General features: G+C 41.1%; 1 protein-coding gene across 1 annotated transcript in view; it reads left to right on the forward strand.

The window, feature by feature from the left end:
- The window catches only part of BABAM2 (BRISC and BRCA1 A complex member 2), a 132,229-nt gene that overhangs the window by 71,964 nt on the left and 45,937 nt on the right, over nucleotides 1-14,328 (forward strand). The window contains exons 8-10 of the mRNA XM_035111504.2: nucleotides 4,662-4,761; nucleotides 8,551-8,621; nucleotides 10,264-10,346. Of these exons, the coding sequence (XP_034967395.1) occupies nucleotides 4,662-4,761; nucleotides 8,551-8,621; nucleotides 10,264-10,346 (254 nt within the window). The remainder of the gene's footprint in view (nucleotides 1-4,661; nucleotides 4,762-8,550; nucleotides 8,622-10,263; nucleotides 10,347-14,328) is intronic.

Genomic DNA, 14,328 nt, shown 5'->3' on the forward strand with positions numbered 1-14,328 from the left:
TGGATTTCACCCTAAAACATTATTTTAGCTTGTTTGTGGTTCATAAAGTGGAGTCGTTTGGTTTCCTTTTTGCAGCAAAATCATTTATGCAACAAAAATGCTTCTGTAGTAAATGCCCCCTTTGCCTTTTTTTTGCTCTGGGAAATCAATTTAATGAAATGAAATTTAATGAAGTATCAGTTGTGATTTATATGTTTTTTTAAAAAAATATTGTCCCTTCTAGGGACTTTCATTTTTCTTTTTGTTGTCAAGGTTTAAAGTTTACACACAGTGCATACTGGAAGAATAATCACAAATATGAATGTGTCTTAAACAGTCAGTTTTTCAAAAAGTGGAAATTGGTTTATATTTAGTGCTTTTATGGGAGGGTCAGAAATACCTGTACTGTATTTATTTTATAGATTCAAACCACATGGGGGGGGGAGACAGTAGAAAAGTGAAAAGTTAAGGAACAGGGCAGTGTGGTCAAGAAAATTGATGATGTCCCCTAAGGAATGATTTCCTGTATCACTGACATTTCTTAAGAAAAGACCACTTACAGGCAGGTTTCGTTTGTGAAAGGCATACTTTGGGCACTTCAATCTACCTCACTGAGATAATGAAAATCAGATGACTATTTCCCTTGACCTCTTTCCTGAAAGCTAAATAATTAACTTCAGGCTATTGTTGTCCTTTTGATGGATCTGAAAGATATGGCCCAGAAAGAATACAATTTGCTGCTTGCTTAGCCAGACATTTGACATAGTTATTCATTTAGAATGGGCAGTTTAATCTGTCCTGGAACATGCCCATTAGTCTGTATTCCTTTTGGGTTTCCTCCCATCTATGAATTTAGTATTTTATTTCGTTGACAGTTTGATTAAAGCTGGTGTTTCTTACCTCCTGTCTTTTGTGGTGCATCATTAGGGTTGCAGTATCTAAATAGGTTAGTTTGTGCTCCTCGCAGTATATAAATTCAGTCAATGATTTAAAAACATTTAATTTGCTGAAAAGCTGCCTCAGATTAATTAAGCAGCAAATATATATGTTTAAGAACATAAGAGCCCTGAAGGATCAGGCCAAAAGCTCACCTAACTTTCCTTAATCAGATCACATCCCCATGCATCATAACCTTAGTTATGAATGGAAGCACCCCATGCTCAAGCTGTGGTTTTGCATCTTTTCTAAAATATTTTTGTTGTTTAGTCATCTTAGTCATGTTTGACTCTCCGTGACCCCATGAACCAGAGCATGCCTTGGAAACACTCATTTTCTTCTTAAAACTTCTCCTTTTTTTATTTCCATGGAGTTTTCTTGGCAAAATACTGGAGTGGTTTTCCAGTTCCTTCTCCAGGTATATCATATTTAGTCTAAACTCTCGGCTATGACCTGTCCGTCTTGGGTGGCCCTGCACGGCATAGCTCATAGATTCTTGGAGTTATTCAAGCCCCTTCGCCACAACAAGGCAGTAATCCATGAAGGGGTTTCTAAAACATACATAGCTGTAAATACTCCTGATAGAGGTTGTAAGCAGTCATGACTCTAGTTTGTATTGATAAGACCACCCTTGATTTTATTGTAGATGGAAAAAATACGAAATTCCGGTTATAGTTTATTAAAAAGCTTAGCATTCCCACCCTCCTGAGAATAGTGCAGTCACTTAAGATTGCTTAAACTAGCACAGAACTAGTAATCATAGTGACAAACTCATAAATTGGGTTAAATATTTACTGTTCAGAATTTTTTTAAAGCATTAGAAGTTACTGAGTCAGTGCTTGATTCATTTATTTAGGTATTTTACTCCATCTTTAGCTTTTGCAAGCCATATTGATGCGTTTTGAAACATAACAAATCATGTAAGAATTAAATATGAAAGTAAAACATCCTGAATTCACCATAAAGCAGCAGAGATCATTTATTTATTACTTTCTTCTGATATGATCTGAGGACTAATTCTAGTCTAGTCTATTGTTATAGTTATCTCTCAGGCTAACTATTTGAATTATGGTGCTGGAGGAGACTCTTGAGAGTCCCATGGACTGCAAGAAGATCAAACCTATCCATTCTTAAGGAAATCAGCCCTGAGTGCTCCCTGGAAGGACAGATCGTGAAGCTGAGGCTCCAATACTTTGGCCACCTCATGAGAAGAGAAGAATCCTTGGAAAAGACCCTGATGTTGGGAAAGATTGAGGGCACTAGGAGAAGGGGACGACAGAGGACAAGATGGTTGGACAGTGTTCTCGAAGCTACAAACATGAGTTTGACTAAACTGCGGGAGGCAGTGCAAGACAGGAGTGCCTGGCGTACTATGGTCCATGGGGTCACGAAGAGTCGGACACGACTAAACGACTAAACAACAACATCTGTCAGGCTGGGGTGGTGAACTCCCTGGGCTGCAGGCCTGATCTGGCCTCTAAGTGATTTTGCGTGTGTCTCCCCTTCCCAAGGTCCAAGAATTTGCTGCAACAAAGGTGCAAAAAGAGCAGTGTTCGGGCTCTGAAGGCACGTGGGGGGTCTACCCAGTCTAAGGATCAGCTTAAGGGATCGGTTTTGGAGAATCTTTCCCTCAGTGACCATGCCATGTCTTCCTAGAGTCTACATGAAGTGTTTTGTTTTTTAAAAGGTTGAATGAGTAGTTAAAAGGCTCTTAAATATCATTAAATGTTTGAGAGAGCAGGGTGGAATTCACCTGGCACCTAAAGGATAACAAAGGAGATGCCATGTTTGGGAGTCAGTTCCAACTGTGTACAGTATCTGTATCATCACTGAAAAGCCTTTCCCATTATCCAACTTCTGATGGCATCAACAGTCAGAGTGGGGTCTTTGAAGATGATGACAGTTAATGGGGAGGTTCATAGCAGAGTAGTATGATACTGGAGGTGGGGGTAGCAAACAGCAATCTTAACTATTAGCTACTGATACCATTATCCTCCATAAATTTGTCTAATGCTCTTCTAAAACTGTCCAAGTTGGTGGTTATTACTAAATGTTGTGTTAGCAGGTTCCATAGCTTAACTATGTACAGTACTACGTAAGGAAGTTTGCCTGTCCTGAATCTTCCAGCATTCAAATTCATTGGATGATCCTGGGTTCTAGTATTATTACTGCCAGCTTTCTAGACAACCCAGCTGCCTAGAGAACCAGTGAGATAAGGAAACTAGAGAAGTTTGGTTTATTTCATGTCCTTCTTCCTTGGCTAGAGAACTATGGAAACACATATGTACATAAGTCTTGAAAGGTCTTCAGACAACTTGGAATGGGACTTGATTTCCTCATTCTGCTCTTCAAGTGTTGCCCTTTGAAGCCTGTTTTCCACGTGCCTGGATAGAACATCACCAGTCCCAAGCACTCATTTGTGTTGCAGGAGTTAGCGCTAAGGATAGTAAGATCAAATATGCCACGTGCTGTTCATGGCTACAGCTAAGACCTTATCAGCATTGGTGCTTTATGCAATCTAATCTTTTTCTTTACTCCCTCTAGATGTGTTGATGCTATTTCCTTGTTCTTGCAGATATTTGCATCATGTTTTAAAAGTGATGAAGAAACATTGCCCTTCAACACATGGGAAATTGTTCTCTTGTTAACAATTGTAGAACTTTCAAAACAGGTCTTATTCTGTTGACAAGACACTGCCTTTTACATTTCATAAGCATAAAACCATTGTATTAAGTGGAATTCACCTACCTTTGCAAATTGCCCAAGACAACCATAAATCCAGTGTACTTGAGAAAGCTAAAGTATGTAGAAATGTGTTTATGTTTTTCCTTGTATAAAATATCAAATAGGTGTATTTTTCTGAAAAATAGAGAGCCCAGGATGCTTATAGTAGTGATTAATAAATTATAACCACTGCCTGCCTGCCACATTTGCTCTTCTCGTTTGGATTGTTGGTTTACTAAATATAGTGTATAAAAAGTTCCAAGTTCTTGAATCCAGAAGGTGGAAATACAGCCTTTTCTAGACAGGGTTGCACACAGCAGCTGTGTGCAGGACATTTAGAGACTTGTCCAAAGTCAATAAGTGCTCTTTGTTACTGAGCATAGGTTGGACTCCCCCGTACCCAAAACAACGCTTCAGCAGTAACTCCATATTGTACATAAAAAATATAAAAACACAAGAAGAACCTGCTGGGTCAGGCCATTGCCCATCTAGTCCAGCATCCTCTTCTTACACTGGCCAACCAGATTCCTTTGGGAAACCAGCAAGCAGAACCTGAACACAAGAGTACTTCCAGCAGCTCATACCTGAAAGCATTACTGCCTTCAACAGTGGATGCAGAGCATAGGCATCATGGCTAGAAGCCTTCGATAGCTGTCTTCTCCATGAATTTGCCTAATTCTCCTTTAAAGCTGTCTAGGTTGGCAGCCATCTCTGCTTCCTTTGGGAGAGACTTCCATAGTTTAACTATGTGTTGCATAAAAAAGTCTTCCAATGTTCAACTTCATTGGATGTCCGCAAGTTCTAGTGTAATGAGAGAGGGAGAAAAACTGTTTTCTACCCACTTCCTTAATACCATGCACTTATTTTATTGTACTTTACTGAGACTCAAGTAATGCTACTGTTATACCTATATAATGTTTTGTATCATAGTATGACTGTGATCTTGTTTGTTCGTGAAACGTGATATGAAAAAAGGATTAAGAATAATAAATGTAATATGTTCAATGAACTCATCTTTTTAGTGCTCTTGGAGGATCTTCTGCCCTTCACATCCCTGCTTTTCCAGGTGGAGGCTGCCTCATTGATTACGTACCCCAAGTATGTCAACTCCTAACCAACAAGGTAAATTTTTGTAAATTACTTTTTTCCTATTGAGATGTTTTATTAAGATGTTACCAGTATGGAGGCTGGAACCCTAAAGAGCCAAGCTTGTTTATGAATGTTAGCATAACCTAACTCTCTATGATCTGATAGGGCTTCAGGCTCAAGCTTTTTGAGTCCGTCTGCCCATGCTACATGGCAAAGTGCTTTTCAAATTGGTAGATATGACATTTGGAGCTGGGGAAGTGTTCTTCCCTGGAAAAAAAAGTCAAAATCTGATTGTGTATTCTTGAGCTCTTGAGCAGACCTAAAGTTTCACATCCCAGTCAGAGTATATTAGTTTCTGACTAGATAGCAGCATACTTAGGCAAGACAAACTATTCTGCTAGTTCCTTCCAAGAACAGTCTTGAAATCAGATGTATTTTTTTAAAAAAAAACAAATTCTTTAAGAAACAATGCTGATAAGGTGTCAGGTTGTACAACAAACGCCAGAAGCTTTTCACAACCTGGTATTTTCCAGATGCTTTGGCCTCCAGCTCTTATCAGCCCTGTGCTGGCTGGGATGGATAAGAGTTGTACCGGTAGTTACAAATATCTGAAGTGCACCAGGTGGGGAAGGCTTATTTAAACCTTCAGGATAAGGAGATGCATCTTTCTAGACTAGAGTTATGCATGCTGATTACCACTTGGCTGTTTTGTCTTTTAAAGGAAATGCTGTTCTCCTTTGGGATTTTTCTCTGCGAGCATATCCAAAAGGCTTGAACTGTTTCTTTTGCTGCTGTTACATGTTGTGGTGCTTTAACAAGGTGAAAAGATAGCAATCATGCATATGAGTTGAATATATTTGAAGTTTCATGTAGGGCAGGATCCAAAGAGTTCTGAAATGCATGTGTTGATTGGCTGATGATTTTACCTTCTAGTACCTAATTGGGACGCGGGTGGCACTGTGGGTTAAACCACAGAGCCTAGGGCTTGCCGATCAGAAGGTTGCCGGTTCGAATCCCCACGAAGGGGTGAGCTCCTGTTTCTCAGTCCCAGCTCCTGCCAACCTAGCAGTTCAAAAGTACGTCAAAGTGCAAGTAGATAAATAGGCACCGCTCCGGCGGGAAGGTAAACGGCGTTTCCGTGTGCTGCTCTGGTTCGCCAGAAGCGGCTTAGTCATGCTGGCCACATGACCTGGAAGCTGTACGCCAGCTCCCTCGGCCAATGATGATGATAATAATAATAATAATAATAATAATAATAATAATAATAATAATAAATTTTATTTATACCCCGCTCTCCCCAGTCAAAACCAGGCTCAGGGCGGCTAACACCAATAAAATTGCAATAAGACATAAAAGAAAAGAAAAGAATTAATTAAAATACAGGTTAAAATACAATATTAAAATTTAAAATGCAGCCTCATTTTAAGTAGTCCATACATCAAAACCATGAGGGAGGAAAACACAGGGGTCAAACTGAATCCAACCCAAAGGCCAGGCGGAACAGTTCTGTCTTGCAGGCCCTGCGGAAAGATGACAAATCCTGCAGGGCCCTGGTCACCTGTGAAAGAGCGTTCCACCAAGTTGGGGCCAATACTGAAAAGGCCCTGGCCCTAGTTGAGGCCAATCTAGCCACCTTATGGCTCGGTATCTCCAGAATATTGTTGTTTGTGGACCTTAAGGTCCTCCGCGGGGCATACCAGGAGAGGCGGTCCCGTAGCAAGATGAGTGCCGCAACCCCAGAGTCGGTCACGCCTGGTCAGGGGTCCCTTTACCTTTACCTAATGAAATACCTGTCTGGTGGTTCTCCCAGTCTTCAGTGGTAGTTTGTGGGGGAAAGAATGTTCCAGATGGAACAGCAGAAAAGTTTTTGCATAGCCTCCTGAATCTCAGCCTCAGTAGCTTTTGAGACAACAACTTGTGGTCAGAGCTTTCAGCAATCTGGTTATCAAATATTCCAGATTTGTCCTGTATTCCAATTTGAACTTTCCTTCTAAAGGAAGCCTATAAATTATGACTTTATGAAGCGTTCTTTCAAAATGCATTTCTATAATTATGCAGGAATCTATCTTTAGGGTTGTTTTTGTTGTGGCTCTCTATTTAAGTTAGTTGAGTGTTGTTGTTTTTTACTTTTCAAGTGCGGGTGCCTGTTTTTAAACTTTTTTTCAAGCTTGCTTAAACTAGATTAGCTGGTTTTTTCCTATTCCCAGAGTAACATTTTAGATCCCACATAAAGCCTTCAAAACAAGCATTTGTTCATGAACTGAAATACATCCAATTTTATAAATAGAATTATTTTATTTTGAGAGGGTGTAACATGGCTCTTAGCACTGATTGTATCATGGTTATTTCAAGTAATTTAGCACAGCTGTTTGCCAGCCAAGGTAATCCAGTATTAACGCAGCCAACATAAACAACGTGTATACTTTATTTTATTTTTTTACATTAAGAATGCAGCTGTAGAAAGTTGCAGTTATGAGATATTAATGGAGAATTGTTTGAGTGTTGTGCACAGGCACAACATAGCTACAATGCTTTTATAATTTCACATTTTGTCATATACTTTCATATTATACTGGCATTGCAGTTGACATTTTCTAAACTTAGGAATTAAATGTTGGCACAGTAAATCTGAAGAATGTGAAATAAATGTAGAATTGCCTCTTTAGCATAACAAAGCAGCCTGGAAATCTAAGGATGCTGCTTTTAGGTATTGATACTCTTTAGTATCTAGCGTACAGGTTTTTAAATACATGACATTCCAGGGACGAAACATGCCACTCTGTTATTGCAAAAACAGCAGAGTCACATAGCACGTTCAAGATGAGTAAATCTGTTAGTTTTTAAGGTGCCAAATACATTAGGTAACTCTTATGTGAGTCTAGTTCCTATCCTTATTGTTAATATGAATATTAAAATGATATTCTTGAATCCTATTCTGTTAAACTCTGTATCAATATAGAACTGTTATATATACCGTACTTTTCCGTGTATAAGACTAGATTTTGTTGTTGTTTTTACTTTAAAATAAGGTTAAAAATCTGGAGGCATCTTGTACACAGATAGTGCATATGCCCATTTTCTAAAGTTGGGGTCCCCCAAAATAGGGGGCGTCTTATACATGGGGGTGTCTTATACATGGAAAAAATATGGTATGTACTGCTTCTTGGCCCAGAATCCCCCAAAGCATTGAACAGCTCATTAATAAGAAAGATACAGTAAAAGTACAATAAATATAATTAAATCAATCATCAAAGCAATATAAGATATCAAAATCACAGTACTGTACTGTATACGAGGAAGTGGCTTATCAGGTCACTGTCAGCTTCCTCAAGGATGGTAGTCGGCCTAGCATTGTGACACTTAACCCAATCACCACCTTTCATTATCCCCATCTCTCTACATCAATGAACAAACAGAAGCTCATTCTTACTTTATAGAACGCCCTCCCATCAGAGGTCAGAGAGATAAACAACTACCTGACATTTAGAAAATACCAAAAGGCAGCCCTGTTTAGGGAAGTTTTTAGTCTGTGATATTTTAATGTATTTTGATGTGTGTTGGAAGCCGCCCCACTTGCTGATTCCCCACCAATCTGCCATACTACAGAATCCAAACAACTACAGGAGATGTAAAAAGAAAGAAAAGAAAAACTTGTAATACCACTAACCAGCGACACCGGATATGCATTCATAACTTTGTATGCTATGTTATTAATTGGAAATCAGCATATTTTCCTAGAAAAATGCCCTAAGATGAACAGTTTGTACTATTATTTAGCTTCACTGTGTCTTTACTGGTTTCTTTCTTTCTTTTTTATTAAAGGTACAATATGTTATTCAGGGTTACCATAAGAGAAGAGAGTATATTGCGGCATTTCTTAGTCACTTTGGAACGTAAGTATTTCTACAGCCTTTTTTAAAAAAAGTGAACGGAACCATATTAAAATGGTTTTTTATTCTCTAGCTCGCTACCAAATCCTAGCAGTTGTAAGTCAGAAGTGTGCGCCTGCTCCCAGTTTTTACTTACCCTTATTTTACAATGTATGTTGAGAATCGCAGCCCTGGTTAATACCTCTTAGGACATTTTCTCCTCCCAATCTGCTGTGGTGGGTCGGGGGACTCTCTGGACCAGTGAGCATAGTTGCACACGGGGCTGCGACAGGAAGGTATGGTCTATGAAATCACCTCTCCGCAGCCCACCATTTTGCTGGCAGGAGCCTCCTTTGGTTTGAAAGTTTTCCCTTAAACAATATAACCCCTTCCATTTGTGACAAAGCTGCATAGGATTGAAGCCAATATCACTGCTGTTGAAGGTGAGATCAGTGGTGGCAGCCACCTGTGGGGGCAAAAGTTTTAAGTCCTCTCTCTCTTCCCATCACAGTTCCCATTCACCACGGTAAGTTCTGCCATGGTGATCTGCACTTTGGATAGGGCAAGACCAGCGCCTTGGAATGTCATTCCAGATTAAATTTGCTTCACTCCTACTTTGTTGAGTTTTGCACAAAGGTTAAAAATAGGTTGCATCCAGTGATGACTTTGCGCCATCACTTGTGCAAAGCGAGGCACTTGTTTTTCATTGATGCCCCCCTTCTTCCTACCTACCCTCCATAATATATCCCTTACCGTAGCTGCCAAGTTATCCCTTTTTTTAAGGGATTTTCCCTTATGCTGAATAGGCTTCCTCACGAGAAAAGGGAAAACTTGGCAGCTATGTTCCTTACAGTTCGCAGAAAATCCCCCAGGCCTCAGGAGCAAGCTTGTAAAGCAGTGTGTTCCCAAACTTGGGTTCCCAGTTGTTGTTGTTGGACTGCAACTCCCATCATCCCTAGCTAGCAGGACCAGGGATGGTGGGAGTTGTAGTCCAACAACAGCTGGAGACCCAAGTTTGAGAAACACTGTTTTAAAGGAATACTTGAGGTGATGACAGTAGGTTGGGTGGCTCATTGAAAATTGGCTGCCCCACCTCACACAAGCAGATGTGTTTTCATCTAACACATGACTTCATTAGGTGCAGCACAATATTTTTATGCAAACAGCCTTTCAAGTTTTAATTCAGCCACCTCTCTTAATGACGTTAATTGCTGCTTCTTATGGGGTTTTCTTATTCTGCATGTTTTTTTTAAAAAAAATGTATGTTTATTCCTCAGTGTATTATTCCACACACAAACACCCAATTCTTTTTGTTAAGGAGCTCTGGGTACTTACTGGTGGACCCCCTATAATAACCCCTATGCACGCAGCTGCTATAACTGTAGATGCACAATGTAAGAGGAATTCTCTAAGACCATTGTGGAGCCAGGGACCTGGAAAAGGCTGCTGGGTGGGAGGTACTGATGGTCCTTCTATTGGGAGTAACTGTTTGATACTGTTAGTGCCTGGCCGAGAGAGGGTGGAACTGCATTATATCCTGCGATAAGCCCATGCCTGCAGATGTGTATTCGAAGGAAGAGATGGCTCCCTACAGTCTGACTTGTGCTCATATTCGAATCTATTTTTATGCTTCAATATTTATAGTTAAAACTATGCTTTTTTATAGTGGCGTGGTAGAATACGATGCTGAGGGTTTCACAAAACTCACCTTGTTACTGATGTGGAAAGATTTTTGCTTCCTGGTTCACAGTGAGTAGTTATTTGCCTTGGGCACAGATGTCTAGCCTCTTAAAGATAAAAAACATTCAAAAGGGTAAAAACCAATTACAAGAACAGTTTAAAGGTTTGGGCTATTTTTACTCTATGTTTATGCATTTTTGATATGGCCCTCACACTTGCAAAATCCCACCTGCAGTCTGAAAAAAGGAGGGGAAATGTTTTATGCAGATTAGGAACATTCATTTGTCTGTGTGCACATTTAAACTGTCACATGCAACAAAAAGTCACTTAAAAGTCATAGGCAGAAAAATTAGATTGTACCACTCTGACAGTCCATCTGTTAATAGAAGGCCAACAAGTGATACTTATGGCTGAAATAGTCCAGGATAGAGCATGAGACTAATGCTCAGGGTTGTGCGTCCGAGCCCCATGTTGGGCAAAGTATTCCTGCATTGTAGGGGGTTGGACTCTCTTCCAACTCACCAGTTCTATGATTCTGTGATTCATTGGAGTTTGTCCACTCACCTCAGTGAGTACGCTAACAGACACCCAGCACAGATGTGTAGAAAGGGATCAATACAGTAGGATCATGCATATGTGTATCTGAGATCCAAGCCTTTATCAGTCGGTTTTTTAAAAATAAAAAATCATTTTTATTAATTTTCCAATAAAAACCACCAATTAACATATCCATAATTATAATACAATTAAAAACAATAAACTAAAAAAATACAGTACAAATCATTAATTATTAATTTTTCCGGGCTTCCCATAGTCTGGACCTCTTGAAGTATTCAATATCTTCATTCCTGCCTTCTTCTGTTCTCATATTTTCCACATTCCGAGCTTGGAGTGCAGCGACTGAGGAAGGAGCAGAAGGTGAGCTGAGCTTGGGAGACACTCTGTAGGTTTTGTGGCTTTGTCTTTTGGGGCTGTGTGTGAGTAAGTTTGTGTGCTTATCTGTTTTCTTACTTGTTTGTGTGCTTGTGCTGGTTTTCTAGGGCTGCTGCCTCTTGGATTTGGGTGACTGTTCAGGCTTGTGTGGGTGTTTGTTTCTGGCTGTGACCTTTCACCTAGAAGTGTGAGTCAGGAAGTTCAGGTGATTAGCTGTGGGCGGAGCTAGTCAGAGCTTGGAGTGCAGCGACTGAGGAAGGAGCAGAAGGGCTGCTGCCTCTTGGATTTGGGTGACTGTTCAGGCTTGTGTGGGTGTTTGTTTCTGGCTGTGACCTTGTTTGTTTCTGGCTGTGACCTTTCACCTAGAAGTGTGAGTCAGGAAGTTCAGGTGATTAGCTGTGGGCGGAGCTAGTCAGAGCTTGGAGTGCAGCGACTGAGGAAGGAGCAGAAGGGCTGCTGCCTCTTGGATTTGGGTGACTGTTCAGGCTTGTGTGGGTGTTTGTTTCTGGCTGTGACCTTGTTTTTGATCTAGGGCAGCAAGTCTCACACGTTTGTTAGGGGGGACCTAGGCCTCTTCCTCTTTCCCCCTTGACCTCAAGGTTTTCAAGATGGAGGTGGAGGGAACAAGCATTGTCACCTGCAATTCCTGTGCAATGTTTGTTTTCTTGCCAAAGGATGTGGGTAGCTACACCTGCAACAATTGCAAGTTGGTTGCCCTACTAGAAAACAAGGTTGCCCTTCTGGAAGAGAAGGTGCAGCAGCTTCAGGGGCGTGTATCTACGCTCCAGAGAATTAAAGAGCTGGAGCTTTTCTTGGATGCAGCAGAGCACACTGTCTGCACCAAGGATGAGACAGGGGATCTCCCTGAGGAGGAGGTCAGTTCCCCAACACAGCAGCCAGATGTATGGAGGAACGTGACTCATAGAAGTAGAAGGCCCAGGGATCGCTCTGAGTGCTTAGAATTACACAACCGTTTTGAAGTGCTCATGGAAGACGAGAAACAGACTCCACCTGAGGATCTCTCCCTCATCACAGTTGATGAGGAATATGAAGACGAGCAACCAAGTCAGTCCTCTGGGAATATGCAGGTAACCTTGGAAGGGACAGCACATGGAAAAATCCCAACCAAGCCTATGAAGAGGCGAGTAGTGGTGATTGGGGATTCCCTACTGAGGGGTACAGAAGCAGTAATCTGTGGGCCTGACAAGATGTCTCGAGAGGTGTGCTGTCTACCTGGGGCCAAGATCAAAGATGTAACAGAACGGCTGCAAGGAATCATAAAACCCACCGACAAATACCCCTTCCTTTTGGTGCATGTGGGAACCAATGACACTGCAAGCCATAGCTTACAGAAGATCAAAAATGATTATGAGGCTCTGGGCAGGAAGTTGAAGCAATTAGATGCACAAATTGTCATCTCTTCTGTCCTCCCAGTTGAACGACATGGCCCAGGGAGAGAGGGGAAAATAGGGGAAGTGAACAACTGGCTTCGCAAATGGTGCAAACAGGAACGGTTTGGATTCCTAGATCACGGTCTGCAGTTTCTTGAAGATGGACTTCTGGCAAGTGATGGACTGCACCTCACAAAAGTTGGGAGGAATGTTTTTGCCACGAAACTCAAAAACCTCATCAGGAGGGCTTTAAACTGACTTATGTGGGGGAGGGAGACAGTGGTCCTGAAGGTAGGAGTCCATCTAATGCTGAAGATGATCATCCGAATGTCAAGGACCAAATGGAGCAAGCAGCATGCAGACCTAGTGGTGGGACGAAAATATCCTTAAATAAGAGACATGGGGGAATGATCAACGGTCTTCAATGTCTGTATACTAATGCACAGAGCATGGGAAATAAACAAGATGAACTTGAGCTCTTGGTACAGCAAACTAAATATGACATAATAGGCATCACTGAAACCTGGTGGGATGAGTCTCATGACTGGAATGTAGTAATAGAGGGATACAATCTATTTAAGAGAAATAGACCAAACAGGAAAGGAGGAGGAGTAGCTTTATATGTTAGGGATATGTATACCTGTGAAGAGATCCAGGATTTAAAACTTCAAAGCCAAATTGAGAGTATCTGGGTCAAAATTAAGGGAGAGAAAAACAACAGTGATCTCATTGTGGGAGTTTACTATAGATCCCCAAGCCAAACTGAGGACACAGATGATGCCTTCCTGGAACAGATGGCCAAGCATTCCAAAGGAAGTGAGATAGTAGTAATGGGGGATTTCAACTATCCTGATATTTGTTGGATGTCAAACTCAGCCAAGAGCATAAGGTCGAACAGATTCCTCACTGGCCTTGCAGACAACTTCATTGTCCAGAAAGTGGGAGAAGCAACAAGAGGATCAGCCATTTTAGATCTGGTCCTAACCAATAGTGATGACTTGGTTAGTGGGGTAGAAGTGGCAGGATCATTAGGTGGGAGTGACCATGCTCTTCTGGAGTTTATTATCCAGCGGAAAGGAGCAACCAAGCATACTAAGGTCCAAATTCTAGACTTTAAGAAAGCCGACTTCAGAAAACTTAGGGAAACGCTGGGTGAAATCCCATGGACAGTAATACTAAAAGGGAAGGGAGTTCATGATGGTTGGGAGTTTGTTAAAAGGGAGATATTAAAAGCACAACTTCAGGCAATACCAATGAGACGGAAACATGGAAGGTGCCTAAAGAAGCCAGGCTGGCTATCTAAAGAACTTTTGACTGAGTTAAGATTTAAAAGGGATATGTACAAAAAATGGAAAAGGGGGGAAATCTCCAGAGAGGAATTCAAACATATAGCCAGCACGTGTAGAGACAAAGTCAGAAAAGCTAAAGCACAGAATGAACTCAGGCTCGCCAGAGAGGTTAAAAGCAACAAAAAGGGCTTTTATGGGTATGTCCGTAGCAAAAGGAAAAACAAGGAAACAGTGGGGTCACTCAGAGGAGAAGATGGTGAAATGCAAACAGGGGACAGAGAAAGGGCAGAACTCCTCAATGCCTTCTTTGCCTCAGTCTTCTGCAAGAAAGAAAAAAACGCCCGACCTGAAGAATATGGAGCAGATGATTCAGCAGGGGAAACACAGCCCAGAATAAGTAAGGAGGTAGTACAAGAATACTTGGCTAGTTTAGATGTA

Source organism: Zootoca vivipara, chromosome 3 (assembly GCF_963506605.1).
Source record: "Zootoca vivipara chromosome 3, rZooViv1.1, whole genome shotgun sequence".
Taxonomy (NCBI): Eukaryota; Metazoa; Chordata; class Lepidosauria; order Squamata; family Lacertidae; genus Zootoca; species Zootoca vivipara.